The 18,744-nt window shown below is 35.2% G+C and overlaps 1 protein-coding gene across 2 annotated transcripts; it reads right to left on the bottom strand.

The window, feature by feature from the left end:
* Positions 1–5,138: 5,138 nt before the first annotated feature.
* LOC117322320 (arylsulfatase B-like) lies at positions 5,139–18,474 on the bottom strand. Of its 2 annotated transcripts, XM_033877173.1 has the most exons (11): positions 18,232–18,472; positions 15,236–15,369; positions 14,142–14,354; positions 13,375–13,561; positions 11,707–11,876; positions 10,091–10,202; positions 9,787–9,882; positions 8,991–9,234; positions 7,182–7,333; positions 6,556–6,564; positions 5,139–5,708 (listed from the first exon to the last, which is right to left on the bottom strand). In XM_033877173.1, the coding sequence occupies exons 2-11, from the start codon at positions 15,365–15,367 to the stop codon at positions 5,437–5,439; spliced, it is 1,587 nt and encodes a 528-aa protein (XP_033733064.1). In that variant the 5' UTR covers positions 15,368–15,369; positions 18,232–18,472; the 3' UTR covers positions 5,139–5,436. The 2 variants fall into 2 exon arrangements, with proteins under 2 accessions (XP_033733064.1, XP_033733065.1); XM_033877174.1 differs by lacking the exon at positions 6,556–6,564 and having other exon boundaries at positions 18,232–18,474.
* Between the last annotated feature and the right edge of the window lie 270 nt (positions 18,475–18,744).

Genomic DNA, 18,744 nt, shown 5'->3' with positions numbered 1-18,744 from the left:
CCCCTTCTTCATTGACAACTCCTGATATTTCCATTTCTTTTTTTCAAATTCAGTTCAGCCATTTTTTAGAATGTACATAGAAAAAGGTATTGAAATAATATAATTTTCCAACGAAATACATTTAATCTTCCTTCAGAGGTTCGTGTTAAATAACTAATGGTCGGTTTGACTGTCTATATAGTACATGTATATTCAATATGGTTAAAAAAAAAGGCCATCTTATGGTTATAGTTAGAACGGATATTGGATTTGTGGAAAAAAAGGAAGAGGAGCACAGGTATGAAATAGATGTCTAAGAAGAACTTTCCGTGAACAAGAAACAGCAATACTAAATTTCAATTGTCAAAATCTAAGATGGCCGCCAATCGGCCATTCTGTCTTAATTGAATCGGCAAAACTAAGGACGAAGCGGAACCAACTCATCAAATTTGCAAAATATCTTTTCATTATTTATACAGCGCTAACAAACTCCAATTTTGATAATCGAAGAAGGACGCCCGTTGGACAGTCGTTTCCTGACAAGACTAAACCTTAAATCGGAATAACTAGGGGACAAAGGACCTACCGATGAATTTTCAGAAAAATCCTTCTGATGCTTCTCAAGAAATAACGATAACAAACTCCAAATCTCTTTATTATTTGCAAAAGGTGCTATTTAATTTTGAATAAAACGTTGAGCATTGGTCAGTTTGTGTACACTTCTCATTATATCATATTATATCATTCAATAAACGTATCCTGTTTGTATTTATTGCAGCATACACATACTTTTGCTGACGATTACAGACACAACGATTTGGGGTCATTTAGAAAGCCGGCGGGCTCGCGGTTGGTTCGTAGTGGATTCGCATGGTGATCGCAGCGGTTCCACACGACGAACCCGCCGCGACAATCCTCGACATGAAGGCATTTTTTATTATATCTTTAATATCCTATATCCTGATCCCCTCAGTCACTTTATAAAGCACAGTCATATACACTGTAATAGTCGTAACTCAATATTTCACTGTCACCTTCAAATGTTCTCGTAACTAGGTGTATGTATAATTTACTCTCTTATATACTTCATTATTTTGTTACAGGTATATGTTTACCTATTTATTAGTCGACGGTTTTCTGAGTTGATTAAAGAACTATTCAGGGCACAAGAAATGTATTAAGGCTTTTCCCGACTTATCATTGGAAATTGGGATATTTCTTATTTAAAAAGCTACATTCCCAACAATTTAATTTTGCTGAGGTCTGTTCAAATATATATCATATGGGCGTCCATTATTAACGGCAATTTATCAACGTGATCACAAAATACCCTCACTTTTAATTGTTATAGAATCTGTAAAATACGTTCCACCGACAAACACCGAATCTTAAAGGATACTATCAATAATGCCTGAGCAAAATTCCACCAACAGAATCCACTCCAAGACGGCAATATTATGAGTAATCTTTAAATGTCACGTTGCTATACAAATCAGTTTGTGTTGGTGTGGAGTTTTCTGTTAATTTTTTTCGATAGGTTACTGCCTAAAAGTTCCATTTATATTATATTTGAGTCAAAAAGCACGCCATTTCAGAGAAAAAATATTTAATAGGACCGATATTTCATTTATATACATTTTCCATAAATGTCTGAAATAAAGCTCAAGGTGGACGAGTGTAGGACGAGGAACGCGTGCTGAAGGAAATGATTATGGTGGTAATAAAACAGCATACTACAATAATAATTTATATATATAATCGAGATATCAACGCAAACACAGAAATGCGAAAACATGAATAATTTTCGGTCTGCTATTTAAATTAGATTATACAGATCTATATGTCATCCATTTATCTTGTAGTGCCCAAAGTCACATTAATATCTGATGATATATAGAGTTAGTGCCGTTGAACCGTATCTGTCGACGACATGAGTACTTCACTACCTAAACGAGTGTTGATTGCATTAAATGTACTAATACAACCAGTAATCCGCATTCTACTCGTGCTACGAGGGCCGTGATTGGAGTAGGAGTTCGAATGAAATTGTTGACAACACCGGGAAATGAAACATATATTCGGCACATGATTTTTTTATTCACGCATGCGACATTGATCAAAATAACGGCAGAAATAGGGGTTTGGAATATCCAAAGAAACGATAATAGCGACAGGATATGTATGCATGTTTGCCGTTCCGCCGATCGAGTTCAGAATGCAGGTAGAACTGTCTCTACCCCGACGTGTTTGTGTACCGTCATGACTAGAACTGTCTCTACCCCGACGTGATTGCGTACCGTCATGACTAGAACTGTTGAAACTAAATCTACGGTCTTTATCGGCAGTGATTTTCGTTTACTGAAGTTGCGGTTTACCACGCGACCAGGGCTGTTATGCCTTTATATGTAATTTCAGTTAATAATCACATTCATAACAATTTGGCACGGATCCATATGATCCCATCTAGCTGGAGCCCAACAGGTGTTTTTTACAAGAATTTTGTCACACAATCGTACGAAGCGACGTTGTTAACTTGTTTCGGATGAGCAAAATATGTGAGTTTTTTAAACCTGAAAGCAGCTTTATAGTAACTAGTCAACTATCGGTAAACACAATCAATGAGGACACGTTTTACTGTCAGAAGCCGCGGTTTATTTGTATTAGATAATGTATTATTGATACTGTTCGCAATAGTATTATACTTCCATCGTCCATCGGTAGGGTTCAACGGCATTAAACGTTTTCATATTGACGATACAGACAATATACAGCAACTATACATTTTGATGATAAGATAGACATAAATGTATAATATATAGCGATGTCACATATTGATGATAAGATACACAGATAACACGTAGCGATTTCACATATTGATAAGATACACAGATGACATGTATTGACAACACATATTGATGATAAAATACGTATACATTTATAATACGTTGCGACGTCACATATTGATAAGATTCACAGATAATATGTAGCGACAACACATATTAATGACGTAGACTTAGAATGGTTTTATATCACATCTTTTGATATATATATATATATATATATCGTCCATTCAATGAGCAATATTTTATGATAGCTTAATCTGTAAAACGATTATAAATCTCCCGTGATTGTTGCTACACTGACCATGGTGTGTTAACGCTTATTACATGAATATTTAAGCATTGAACTGTTACCAAATAGTAGTATACTGTCGATATGAATACAATATGGGTGATAGATAAATAGAATGTAGGGCGACATGAACTATTTATCTGTCATCCAAATTGTATTCATATCGACTGTATACTACCATTTGGTAACAGTTAAATGCTTATATTTACATTCAACCATATCTTTTATTTACTGTAGGTTATGACGCGTTTCAATTTGCCGCTTACCCTATCACCGACGTCATAAATTGCAAATATCGGAACAGCAGAAATTTCCAGAAGGAATGATAAGGTCCCTGATGACGTTATTAATAGCAAGAACATAAGATCGTTTTTGTACAAATTTGGCTTTACTTCTTATTTCATATACGTTTGCAGGTATCGTCAAATTGTTCACAATTGCATAATTTCTGGTTGTTTAAAGGGACAATTTAGTCAAGTTTGTTTACTTTTTTATCATTTCACAAATTATTTCATGAAAGTGTACTTCAGTTCTCCTAATGAACTATCCTTGGTCATATATTGATACAAGTTTATGTTTTCCATGCGTTTTTTTTAATTAATTGTAAGGGGATCATAATCGTATAACCATACGATTTATATGCAAATGAGCAAGTCGTCTCTACACACTTTGTATACATGTGTGCAAGCACAGCCCCGTATTTTAACTATAGGTTGCAGGTCTCGTACCAAACGTAGACAGTGAATGGATAAACAAAATATATGGAGAATTACTGTTAGGTCATGAATATAACAAATCTGAGTTTTTCGAACGGTTGCGACAACAATGAAGAGGTTCATACAGTTGCGAGTGAGTTTGCCGAGACTTGACCTAGATCGGACTACGGAGTTATGTTGAGTTCGATATTTTTGTTCTGTACACATTCCATTATCATAATTCCATTCCTATATGTTATAAGTATTGTTCTGATTACATCATGAATGAAATAAATCACCTAGATTGGTGTTAACGTTTGTTTGCATTCGTACACAAATGAAAATACAATCTTTTTCTGCATACGTATCGGCCGTATACATGCATGTGTGTACACAATTACATGAACACGAATTCCCGTTCGGTGACCCTGGAATAAACCTGTGTTTGGTCGATTTGAATTGTCAAAATAATAAATCATTATTGAATCTATCAGTTATAATGCATGTAACAACTGTTTGCCACGCATGTTGTTAAATCGAAATCCAAAGAAATAAGTATACATCGGATCTACCATGTCGTCACTTACAACCAACTCTGTTCCCGCCAGAGGACGCAACAAGTTGCACTTTATTTGGAGCATAGCTATATTTGAAGTGTGCTTTCCCAAACCTTAAACTGACATAATGGACATTGACTACGTAGCAGATAACTGTTGACCGCAGATTATTTAGTCTGGGTATATGTTTTATCGATTCTGCTTGAATTATAAAAAGCATGCTTGACTACATTGTCCCTTTAAAAATCGAAACCGTTTTTTTCTGAGCAATGATTTACAGTTAACATTAAGAAGTGATGCGTCGTTGAACGGGCATTGCCCAGGACAGACTCGATTCCTTGGAAACACTTATGTTTCTATCGACTGGATTTACGTTCTTTTAAGAAGAATGTCAGCTCTTAAGTTCTAAATGAAAGTCTTGTTGACAGTAGGAGAAAACGATTCCAAGTATATTTCGTTTGAAACAGATTCCAGTCTAACCGGTCAACTCAGTGTCGCTAACTTAACAGACGATTTTCAACTTTGCCTTTGACACGAGTGAATAACCACAGAACTAAAATACAGAAGGCCTACACATACCGGAAACTATGCCGATTTGTCTAATTATAAAATAATACTTTTATAAGTTGTCACGTTGCTTTATTATTCATTCTGATTGTGAATAAATGCTTCCATTCCAAAGCTCTCTAGACCGAAAGTAACTGGCGGTCATTGTTTAACCTACAACACCTGGAGCTGTATTTCTACACTGAAAGAATCACTGTAAATTGTACTATACAGTCTCATGAATTCAATTTCGTTTATTAACGACATATAGACAAATGCAACACAGAATGTAAATATATATCCGTGTAGTCACTCTTCTGCACTTCAAAGAAGTAGGTGTTTTGCTTCAAGAATACCGAGTCAAATCTATTCTGTTACAAAATCAGGTTAAAAACAGGAATCATAGTGAACACGAACTTGATATTAAGGCTAAGTACAGTTTATATACCTTTAGCTTGTACAGTTTACATTCGTTGCTCAGAAGATAAAACATGTATGAAAAACTTAATCAAATAAGTGACAAATCTCTATAGCCAGGGTCCCCAGTATCCGCCATGAAGTTTGGGGTCAGCCCGATTGTCAACAGGTGGATATCTACAGGGTACAGCAGTGGAATTCGCTTGTTGTAGCTTTTTCAACATCAACATTGTGATCTTTGGAAGCTTCTCATGTAAGTCATCTCTCTCCTCTGGGTCTTTAACAATATCAAATAACCAAATATTCTTTTTAGGATTTCCTGCGTCGATATCTGGACGAGATTGAAAGGAAGAGCCAGGCGCTGGTATCCAGCTTCCGTTACCTAAAACAATAACTCTGTATTCACCCTAACATGTATTATAGTGTTGTCAGCCTGACCTGATACGATATATATTCCCATTGCATTTACAGGTTATGTTAAAGTCATGCTTTTCGATAAGATATACATTTACAGAATGTAGTCATTGTTCAAGGTTTGAATATGCCAAAAAATACCCGATTTGAATTAAGGAGACTGATGAAACTTTAAACAAATCAAACCTTTAGATTGCATGTACGTACAGCTTTATGTCAAGCCAAAAACAAAACATGTTTTTCTATTTAGGAACAATGATGCTTTCTAAACAATTAGACCAATCAACCCTTTCAAAAGATGATCAATTTAACCGTCGAATGCCATTATAATCTGCTCGTAATGGGGCCAATAGTGAGAACAAAGAGACGGACGGACGGATGGACGGACGGACGGACGGACGGACAAACACAAAGCGGAGACAAAATATAATACTCCGAGTTACTTAAACAAAGGATGATAACCTATTACAAGGTTCATTTCCTGGCGAATACAAAATAACTTCATGTACAACCAATACCATCGCTGGACCTACCAATAGTACATTGTGTAATACGTTGTTTAGTATACTATATTAAATCTGTGTATTTTAGTTATATGGACTGAAATCAAGCATCTTTATCCGATTCCTATACTAAACTGCATTAAGTATTTAACAATGTTTGTCTATATGGAAAGCATGACCTATCCTTAGCTTTAAGTAGATACAAAATATTACGCGTATAGCTAACTGCAGTCATGAACTAAAACACAATAATTTACCTGCATATTAAATAAATGATATCCTCAAGATGTCAATCTACGTGATTTTTCTTACCTGAATATGCTGCAAAAAAGAATATACAGCTAAAAATTCTGATATCAGAGAAGTAATGAATATCAATATAAAATATCAATCATAACATTTAGTAACTGTTCGTACATTGTTATCATATTTTTTAACAAATTAGTTTATAGTCTAATAAGTGGAAAAACATTTCACCTCATTAAAGATGAAACCAGAGTATCTCCATCAAAGTGGTAAGATTTTTAACCATTAACCCGAGGGATGAGACACTTTCTCCTATCCAGTTTTTGCCGTCTTACATATTTAATATTGACCTTACACCAATGCAAGACAATTTTAACGTAACGAATTCAGATTGTCGACGTGGCGTCTTTGTTTTGTTGCTATGACGTCAATAAGCTGTTATGAAAGTGGACTCACAATTCGCCATCGGCTTTGTTTTATATTTCGTATACCATGAATGTTGGCTTGATTAATTCAATTGATCAATCTATCTGTGTGCGAGAGGACTATAAATTACTAGAGGTAATAGTCTATCTTCGACTCAATCGTTAGTATATTGAGATATTGTCGATGAAAATGTGATATAATATTATCAAGAGGCATCTACAATCAATTACGAGAGTTTTGTTACTCTAAAGTAACATTTTACATACCTGGTGTTCCGGTTATTATTTTCCAATCTTTCCACCTCAAGGCTGCTCTGTAGCGGTTATCAAAGGGACTCCCTTCCAACTTATCTCCGACAGGGTCTGACAATGGGTCTATATTATGTAGAAGTGTATCTCTGGGACTAGAAGCGCCATTACTGTAAAGGCACGTACCATCAGTATATGTTAGTTAAATTAAAGTAATCTCTCATACAATAATGAACATACTTGTTGGCAAATGATATAGGTATTTTCACCACTCCATTTCTCAGTTTGTGAAATAACTTGTGTTTGATCTAGATTGAAATGATGATACAAGTAGATGTCAACGAAGCAGATGGTGCCGGTAACTTCGGAACACATAATTAATGTTTCAAGGGCAAAACAGACTCCTCGATATCAGACGCTTTCCCTCATCTGTGTTTACAACATTACTAGCAGGTACGGCTTACAGGTAAGCTGTTTGATTAGCATATTGATGTTAATTTCAATATTGTTTTTTTTTTTTCCATTTCTTAATAGAAACATCATTGATTGCCCTACATATTCGGATAACAATATCCATTCCAAGTTGATTCGATATTCAAGGATTTGTTCCAATTATCCAGATTTTCGTGACAAATGTAGACTATGGAAAAACAAACACTTCAAGTAATTTAGGTAAATCATCGGCAAGCTGTATAGTCGACATAATGATTTCATCAGAAAATGTTCTATGTTCTATTCTTTGTGTGATGTCAAGTAAGAAATGTTTGATGATACAGCTACTTGTTACCTTGTCAACACTCGACGTATTTCAGGTGTAACAATATACAACTTTCTCTATTATATGCTTTTTCTGTCACTTGTTTTGCACTTTACAACTATATTGAATACTATTGTATTATATATATAATTATATTGTACTATACACACTAAACAACGCATTTGATGTTGTTACCATATCTCTCTGTGAACACCATAACGACGTTTGACAATGATGCATTAGGGTCATCGTACAAATATAACAAGGGGACCATGACCCTTTACGGTCATCTGATAATTGCACAATTATATTTAGATGATCTAACACAAGCCTCCATGTGATCGAGGGGTTAAACCTGCCTGATTTATGTAAAGAATGATAACCATCTCTCAATGATGTTCCACACACAATTTTGTTGAAATATATTCAAAGGTTTAGGAGCAGTAAGGTTTTAAAGCAAAAATACTTCCCCTGTTGAGGCCCCACTCCAGTACTCGGGCCCCATGGGTTACACGCGCCTCATTTATATCAAATATGATTGCCTGCCGCAATGCTGTTTCACCTTAGATTTAGTAGTAATCGCCCAATGGATTAAGAAGGAATAGGGTTTTAAAGTAAAAATTCACCAAAGCAACACCTTTAGGGGCCCGCCCTCTATTCCGAAGCGTCGCGCCAGTCTCGATTATAGAATTATTAGGATTGGTTTGCTGTACCCCGATGATTTTTCAGACCTAATCTGATTGTAATCCAATTTTGGGTGTAGAAGGAGAAGCTTTTTTAATGTAAAAGTTTAACGGCGGACGGTGCACGGAGCACGACGAAGGACGAAGCACGGTGACTATAAATCAAGTGTATGTGGTTGCAATATCCAACAGATCATTGTTAATCCACTGACGCCAGACATATTCAAAACCCATGCCCGATCTTATTGGAAAAAACTAATTTCTATTTTGTGCTAACAAGTGATTCAAACTCCCGTCTTTAAGTTGATAGAGTTAATAAAAACACGTACAATCTACAAACATTTTAGATGATTACTCTTTTATATAGTATGTTGTTCCGGGTGTTACCTGATCGTGTTCCACTGATCGAATCCGTCCAAAGGTTTGGTACCTGTCAGAGATCCACCTGCTAGTCCAATCAATGTAGGATACCAGTCAGAAACGTGAATGAGTTCCTTGGAAATTGTGCCTTTGTTCTTCAATTGTTTCCCGTTGACAAATCCGACACCACGCACTCCTCCTTCCCACAAGGAACTTTTCCAACCTCGTAAAGGCCAATTATTTCCGCCTAGGTCCACTCTGCCTCCATTGTCTAAAATATATTATTGTTAAAAAGCATGATTTTATTTCCAAACTAGCCAATTACAGCATCACCATTATATAAAATCATTTCCTCAACAAAGACTTATACAGTTTTATCATATAAATGGTTTATGCTGTTATGCAAACTTCCAAGCATATCAATAGTTTAAGATGCATGTATAATAACACTTTTGAGATGTAATAAATAAATGAAGCCATACACATTAAATTTCATCATTGAAGCAAGTTACATAGAATTTAATTGAAACTAATTGACAATTAAATGTTTTACTCGCGACATTTCAGATACTGTAAACGTGGATATTTTCGTTGGTGGTTAATTTCGCGATTTCGATACGTAAACTATACGCGTGGGGGTAATTTTTGAGATCGACCCACCTTCGTTTGTAGTTCGCGTATACTCAAATAAATATCAAAATAACACACATGGGGGAAATTTTCGCGATCAAAAGGGATCCGCGTAATTGACGCAAATTTCCCCCTCGCGCGAATGTCCACGTTTACAGTGGGTAAACATGAAATTATTTCCAGGAATTTCAACCTGTAGAGAAGACCAGAATTGTATCATCCCACATCCCTTTGGCTCGGAGTGCTGCTGTGATGTTCCCTACGGCTTCGTCCATTGCAGCCACCATGCCTATTAGACAATATAAAGTGTTCAAAGATATTAAAGTAATATATGTCAATGCGTTAATTTTGCTTTATTTCATTAAATGTTATTTACTATCACATGTGTTTTATATTCACAGAAATTCCATAATGGATCAATGTATAGAGAAAGTTTTAGAAGAACGTTTGGACGTGGCAGAGTTTGGTGAGTGATAAAACTGTTACAGACTACTTACCTGAATATATTGTCCGGTTGTAATCGGGCAAATGGGAATAGGGTTCTGAATATTGTGTAGGAACTTCAAGTGGGCCATGCACAGCTTGAAACGCCAAATAAAGAAACATCGGCTGCAGAAATGGAATAGCAAAATTTAACAATCGATCGAGAAAGTCAATGTGAATTTTATTCAAATTTGAAAATATAAAAGATGAAAAGAATCTCTAGGCTCCAATGAACATGCTATAGGTCATTGGCGAATGTATTCACGGACCATATTAATTACCTACAGCTAACGGACTTGTGGAGTTGTTTTCCTAGATTTATAGCACTGACTTCTTCAGTATTGAACTAGCATATCTGAAATCAACAGTTTACGAATTGTGAGCATATTACCCACAACATCTTCGATAATAAACTCATTTACGAGATTTATTTTCGACTGTAACTGAGAAACGACATATTAACTGATGAAATACTTGTGAATAATATGATGTCATTATTTGTTAAATTTATTAATTCTACAACAATTGCGAAACACGTTATATTAACTTATATTAATCACGCCTTTTTTTTGGCCCGAATGGAAGCTCGCGACGGTTCTTACTTATTAATCAGTTTTACATATATTTTGCTATCCCAGTTCCTATTTTACACTTGATTACCGATATTCAGTTTTCGAAAAAAAAAGCGAAAAAAAACATCGTTACAGCTATCAACTTACAAATAATTTAAAGCATCATGCAGTGTCAAATGCTGATATGAATTATTTAAATAATTCCAATGCCACAGGTGGACCTAAACAACTATGGGAATACAGGACCACTGCAAACCTCATATGACTGGACTTGCGTGATTTATTTTCTTGGTTGATGATATCTCATGTTTTAGTCAGCTTTAAAAAAATTCAAATACTAATTTATTTTCAAATGTAAAGAGACCAAAAGACTGTGGAGTTTTAACGACACTTAGTTTTATGCAATGAAATAAACTATGTCTGAATGTGACACGTTCCTTTTATTGTTGACATTTTCCTGATTTTGCCCGAGAGCTACTGAAAGAACCGTCTGAGTGAGAGCACTATCGTTCAGGATAAATTGTGATGACAGTATTTTCTGGTTACCAATGTAAACAATAACGGTTTTCATAATGCTTGATTTGAATCCTTTACAAAACAAACGTTCAGGAGGTCAGCACATCAATGCAAGAGGGTTTTTTGGGTTTTTTTTTAGAATGAGACTATCATCTTAAGTTATTCAATTGCTATTTTATATTGATGAATGTTGATGCATACAGGACAATTATGTCATACTTTTGATGAACTGTCAACAGACAACCAAACTGCGTCTTGGACATACAACAAGCCAAAATGGATACACTGTTCAAACGTTTCAATATACACTACGCATCATATTTTAAATCTATAACAAATGATCAGTCTATATACAAAAAAAAAAAAAAAAAATTGGTAATTCAATCACTCTGACCTCAGAACTTTAAACATGGCGTGTAAAACAAAAGCATACGTGGCTTGTTGATTTCACTCTGATTTCTGCAGCATTTAAGGATCAAAACAATTTCTCAGTAAACTATGCAATCTTTCGTATATTTGACTGTTGTTTTGTCACATCTTACCTTTGTCGACGGGTAATTGTGGACAAGGTCTGCAACACGTCTGGTATACAAATGGGTTGAATATTCCATGGGAACTGGGTTAATCGGTCCATTGTTATCCCGGAAGTCGTATCCACAGAAATCATAACAATACGTTTTATTGTAATGATCTGCTTGTCCTGCCAAGATCCCTGTTATGGGGAGAAGGAGACAAATCATACTCATTACGTAAAAGATAATATAAGTTAACCTAATCAATGTATAGAGAGCAAGGAAAACTTGTATGGGTAACCAATGTAATAATACAGAAATGACAATATATAGGAACATTGACCTACATAATGGCAAGATCAAATATATTTTCTCTAAAATTTGGAAGGAAATGTGATAAAATATGCATTGTATGAACTGAAACTTGTTTAATGGAACATCATGAAAGGCCATATATGTTTAAATGTCTATCCTTTATTTTTGCTTTTGATTTTGTTTCGATGGTGTTTATTTTTTTCGGAAAATATGTTCACATAATTTTTTGCAAGAACATCAAAATCAGAAAGATGAAATGAAGTCTTAAAAGTTCTGAAGGCTCCCATAATGTTGGCATGTCTTCTGGCTACAGTTTACATTTTTTGTTTTTTGTGTTTCAAGAAAGTCATGTTCATGAATATAATTTACATCTATTTTTCAAAACATCCTTAACTGTGATAAATTTCTACTTGAAAATGGTGTAAACATTTTGATAACACATGTGGTGTAAAACTTTGTTATACCAGAACATGCGCTGTAAATTATTGTCATACCACAACAGGCGCTATAAATCATTGTTATACCATAATATGCGCTGTACATCATTGTTATACCACAAGATGCGCTGTACATCATTGTTATAACACAACATGCGCTGCACATCATTGTTATACCACAACCTGCGCTGTGCATCATTGTTATAACACAACAAGCGCTGTACATCATTGTTATAACAAAACATGCGCTGTACATCATTGTTATACCACAACCTGTGCTCTGCATCATTGTTATACCACAACATGCGCTGTATATCATTGTCATACCACTACATGCGCTGTACATCATTGTTATACCACAACCTGTGCTCTGCATCATTATTATACCACAACATGCGCTGTATATCATTGTTATACCACAACATGCGCTGTACATCATTGTTATACCACAACCTGTGCTCTGCATCATTGTTATACCACAACATGCGCTGTATATCATTATTATACGACAACATGCGCTGTGCATCATTGTTATAACATAGCATGCGCTGTAAATCAAAGTTATCCCACAACATTTGCAACAAATCATTGGTATAAGGTGCTGTTTATAGCACACACTATATTACTAAACATGCAGTGGTTGTTATTGAATAAATCTGACTGACACAAAGAGCTGAATGATTGAGGTCAAGGCTAATGACGTAGAATCAAAGTTGAAATGAATCGCAAAACTAGGTTAGACACAGCTTTACTTTAAACCAATCAAATTAATGTAAATCATGAAATATTGGAGGGTTCATTGCCATTTCCTTTGTAGCTTTAAAGTTAAATGTAAATCTTAACTAATTTTCATAATAGCTCATTCTACACCTAACGTTACACCTCAATGATCCTTATGAACTTAAAAGATTCAGGAGGCTTATACATAACGTCGTTTACAGCATACCGTAAAACGAATCGAATCCTCTGTTGTTCGGTAAGAATTCTTTTTTGTAAAAGCCGAGATGCCATTTGCCAATCATGTGTGTAGAATACCCTGCTTCTCGTAGTTTTTCCGGAAGTGTAGGACTATCACGTGGTAGTGCGTTCGGCATATTCCCCGCAATATGTCTATGTTGTAACCCAGTGTGCGTCTATAAATGGAAGAAATCTATAGGCGTTTCAGCCAAAATCCACTCATTTTTCAAGGAAGAATTTATCAATATTAATTGTTTTGCATGAAAACTCATGACAATTTAGATTTATTTATCGAACAGTTCCAATGAAAGTATGTCTATTTGTTTTCGTTTTGAAAATATTCATTAGAAGTGACCTTGGTTGGAATGTTTTAAAGGACCTTCCTTCTTAAAGTGTATGGCGCCAAAATTAAACTTAATGCGAAATGTGTATTTTCCCCATGTAGTAAAAGTTATAATCTTCAAATTGATACGACATTTTTACTCTCAAGGGATACCAAAGAGCTTCGAGTATCATATCATAAAAATTCTCAATTCGACCCGAAGTATCACTAATAACCGCAAAGACAGACGGTATTTGTGTACAAAACGTCATTTTTCTGTACATTTCGGCGTTACTTTCATTACTAGTAGGCACAAAAACTCATATAATATTCACTCGGGCATAGATTTTATCAATAGAAATTTTGCACGTGTCTGACGTCAGAACGAAGAAACGCCCCTTTAAAATTAAATTGTTTCATCATGTACAATAAACCTGATATCTGCCGGACATAAGTTGACTCCTCGATGGCGTACATATTGGCTGGACATAGTAGTTTTCTAGTCTTACTCCCTCCTTCGCCAGCTGGTCTAAATGAGGTGTCTTTATTTCGGATCCATGGTAACCGATATCGTTATATCCGTAGTCATCAGCAAATATGAAAAGGATGTGAGGTTTTTTTGCTCCTACGACCTCTTGTTCAAAATTCTGCAACAAATAAACACTTGAATGTTTATGTAGATACGAAATATAATGGCATAATGTGACATAGGTATGACTACTACACACACTAACCACCTCTTACATTGTGAGTGAATGCCAACTAACAAAAATACTATATGAATACTATAATTGAATAGCAAATATCGTAAATATATAGTAAAGAGGTTTATAGACCCAGGAACGGGCAAGATCTAGGATAAATTACCTTGTAGCAGAGGGTGACAACCTCTAGGATAACGTATAAAGTATAGCAGGCACTGCCAAATGACAGTCAACATTTGAATACTCTATTGTAGCCGGACCCTTGATTAAGTGGATTCACGAGCGCCGTAGGCGCGAGTCCGAAAGTTTTGGAAAGTTTTAAAGTTTTGAAAATATTGAAATGGAGTTCAAACGAAGACGATGGTCCGGCTTTTCCCCCCAGTAAACTTTAATTTTCATTTCTGTTCCCGATGTGTCAGTGCCACTATATGGTTCTACTATGTATACAAGGTGCATTTGACTTCATGTTGATTCACCTGTGTACCTGGGTACAGGCAGGTACGCACCTGCTCTAAGTCATGTCACAACGGTAACTGTATCAACGTGCCAATGATTTCGCTGGGTCTTTTCCCCCTGAATAGACGTTGTGGGTTCTCAAACCCATATACCCATCTCCCTCTTTGCTTCTCCTTCAAAGTTAGTATGTGTAACAAACCTATATTTCTACCATAATCCTTCATTTTGTTTCCACTCACCAATATCACATTCTCGTGATTTAACTTGAAAAGGTATATACTTTCACTTCTTACGCCATTTACTTTTTATATCTGAACACCTTTGATTATCCACTACCCTTAGAGGGTGGTGGAGTACCCAGTACCTACCAGTGTTTGTTTAGCCCAAACAGGCAATAAATTTGTCAAGTTGCTTCCTCTAAACCAGATGTACAATACCACCGTGAATACGCATATGCAGAGCATGAATTTCCCGCCATTGTTTAGTTTCCAGATCACCATATCTGTAAATATTCAGAAAATAATGATAATCCCTAAAACCTGATTGATAAAATAGCTCTAATAATGTCGTTTCTTTGTTACCCTGATATTATCTAATGTCACTAAGTTGGATAAATATTCTTTTGGTAAACAAACAAACACCAACTTCATTGACTAAATTATTGTACATTTTAGCTGACATGTCCTCGTATTCAAATATTATATATTTGGAAGGTATTCATTATATACACTGTACCAGGCACGTGTAATTAACAATTTAATTCCTTAAATATATATTTTTTTAATTTAAAGTATTTCTTCCAGACTATTGTATTTCTTTCTAAGAATTGAATACTATTTCTAACTTTGTTCATACGACCTGTTGACAATAAGTAATCTAAAATGCAGCTAGATTGGAAACGTATTATTTTATTAAGTAAATTACTTCACATCGATAAAAGTCCTATGTACAATCTACAGTCTATTCATTCTAAAAACGTGACTGGATTTGACATAATCCAATGTCCGTTGTAATTTTCGTAGAAAAGAGTGCGCGGAAATTAAAATGGTGTTAGACCGACATACTGAGAAATCGACGACCGCGTGTAGTTGTTTTTCAAATTAATAATATATAATGCCATAGACCGACACGAATATTAACCTCCGTTGTCTCTACGTGCCAATATGGTGGGAATTTTTTATGATCATCTTGAATCTGGTTAAATATTTCCTGCTCAGTGTCAAGCAGGGTCAATGTTAACGGTGTGCTAAATTTGGAAAATTGTATTGCGCAATTTCTAGGTTTGAAGTGCCCAATAGTGAGACCACATTTCCTGTAGATAAGTTGACTGTGACGTACATGTATGCTGTTTTCATGTGAGGCACACTTTAAAGTCACACTTATAGACCGAAACAAAATTTGGAACTTCACACCCAGTGAAAACTGCAATGTTTGTCAAGAAATACATTCTGACTGAGAGTGTCGCCAGGCAGAAATTGTGTGTCCTGCGATCAGTTGAGATGCTGTTGATTGAACTTTTGTTTGTTTGTTTGTTTTTTTTTTTTTATATATATATATATAAAAAATTATATAGATATTTTTTAATTAAATGTACTTGTAATATCATGTTCATATAATAATACATTTAATTTTCCAGCGTCTGTATCAGTAAATCACTAGAGACCCCACGAGGCCGTGGACTAGGGATTAAGGTTATTCTGGGTTTCGGCCATTCGTCCCTGATGTAGTCCTTTACTATATTTGTAGTTTCCACGCAAAAAAAATTAACACTGAAGGTTGCGACATTTTGATAAGGAATGGAAAATTAACACAATGTTGACAGCATTGTACTAATTATATTTATAATATTTTCTATTAAAAGAGCTGCAATTATCCTGCAATTCGGCAGTTTTTGGAATAAGATTTTGACAATACGAGAATAAGTGTTTTTTACATCAGTTATATTTTCACCAATACCATATTTCATTATATCACTACACTTTCTAAATAAAAATACCATTCTCATTCTTGAAATAATTCTCATTCCATTGATCACATGCTGCAAGTTCCTATTTTAATTCTAAATAACACTTTAGTCCATCATGACAAGTAGGTCTCATGCAACAAATTCAGTTACTAAACTGGTGGTTCTCACGACCCCAGGCCGTGTCTTTTTTTAAATTTAAATTTTTATTTTATTTATTTTTTTTTTATTTTTTTTCATTTTTTTTTCATCTGTAGCTGAATGGCCATAATTAATTGATTAAAGAAATAATGAAGTGTATAATATTTGTTTCATAAACATGTAAGTGTCTGATTATTAAAGATACACACAATGTATAAAAATGTGGGTTTATAACGTATAGGTAAACCAGGGCTTCAGTTCAGGTGGGGACTTTGTTTCTTAAATATGAAAATAGTCTTAAATATAAAAACAATCATCACCATACAATTTACATCTGACATCTCATTAACCGGAGAGAATATAAAATCTATAAATCACCATACACGTTATTTTCTGACATCTCATTAACCGTTCAGGATCTAAAACTATCCTCTGTGTATGTTTCGAGTTACCCTGAATGTATAGGTTTAAATGCGGTACCAGCAATATATGTCTACGGAGAGGGTATAAGTCGATATATCTCTATACAGAAGTGCTATAACCAATGAAAAGGTTTTTTTTTGTTTTTTTTTTGTCTTTTTCTTTTTTTTTTTTTCGTTTTTTTTTTTTTTTCTGTTTTGTTGTTTGTTTTTGTGGGTTTTTTTGTGGGTTTTTATTTTTTTTCGGGGGGGGGGGGGGGGGGGGAGGTTATAATATCAACTCGCTGGTCGAATATTAGAGTTAATTCAATTAAGCTGACAATACATACAACGTTTTCCATGAAGCCCCGGATAATTTATCTTCACTAGCCAAGGCTCCTGACTACGTTAATTACACTCCACGAACGAATATACGGATAATTACGGTAACAACATAAGCCTATATACAATGTATATACGCTGTGGATTTGTATAGCAAGTAGGACTCATCTCCTAGTCAGCCATATGTGTTATGTAGGGACAGCGAATATATTTATCAATATTTCCAAAACGTGTCAATCTGCGATCAACGGTCATTTTTTTCATTATATATCATTTGCCATCCATCCAAAATTCAACAACTCTATTCTTCTTCATTTGTGCTAGCTATATCCTACTTCCGGTTCACTCTGGCTCGAGATATTATACACCTAATCTTTCATACTGAATGGGGACTATGAGTAGCAGCTGTGACCTTGACCTTAACGCATCGCCTTCCCCGATCTACCACCTGTGTATGACAGTACTAGTGTTTGTTTTCTATCTGCTAGCCTATGCTGAGGTAACAGATATATGTACATACCTTCGTTATTGTCGCAGATAGTCCATATATATTGTACGACTTTCTTGGCCTAAACAGTCGCTTTTAAGTCATATTGAATCTTCTTCATTCTGCGAGATCAACAAACTGTTGATATACATACACGTTTGTATTCTGTACATATGTGAACGAATATCACCATAGTTAACATGTGGCGTTATTGACCGGTAACATGTGGTATATAGACCTATTGTATAACAGGTGATCATGTACATTAACGTAGACACATTTCACGCATGACTACCTGTATACTGATTATAATTGTCGTACCGTAAATACTCTTGTTACCGGCTATGGCGGTCTGCATCAATGACTGGCTGAATAAATTATCCATCGAGTGGTTAAGTTATTGACTGAGTTACTGACTGACAGACTCACTCGCTCGCTCGCCCGCTCGCCCGCCCACCCGCCCGCCGTCACTCACTCACTCACTCACTCACTCACTCACTCACCTATTCAAATAGGCGATATCACTTAAGAATATTTTTAAGTGGT

The sequence above is a fragment of the Pecten maximus genome, chromosome 2 (assembly GCF_902652985.1).
Source record: "Pecten maximus chromosome 2, xPecMax1.1, whole genome shotgun sequence".
In the NCBI taxonomy this organism is placed as follows: domain Eukaryota; kingdom Metazoa; phylum Mollusca; class Bivalvia; order Pectinida; family Pectinidae; genus Pecten; species Pecten maximus.
The sequence above is the reverse complement of the archived record's forward strand: the minus strand, read 5'-3'. Positions and strand labels throughout refer to the sequence as shown.

What these genes read in the sequence shown, in the direction of transcription:
- LOC117322320 (XM_033877173.1), bottom strand. Translation starts at nt 15,367, where the DNA reads ATGGTGATCTGGAAACTAAACAATGGCGGGAAATTCATGCTCTGCATA. An exon ending in TTATGTCCGGCAGATATCAG is followed by an intron (nt 13,562 to 14,141) that starts GTTTATTGTACA and finishes TTCCATTTATAG; the next exon opens with ACGCACACTGGGTTACAACA. An exon ending in GATCAGTGGAACACGATCAG is followed by an intron (nt 7,334 to 8,990) that starts GTAACACCCGGA and finishes GTGCCTTTACAG; the next exon opens with TAATGGCGCTTCTAGTCCCA.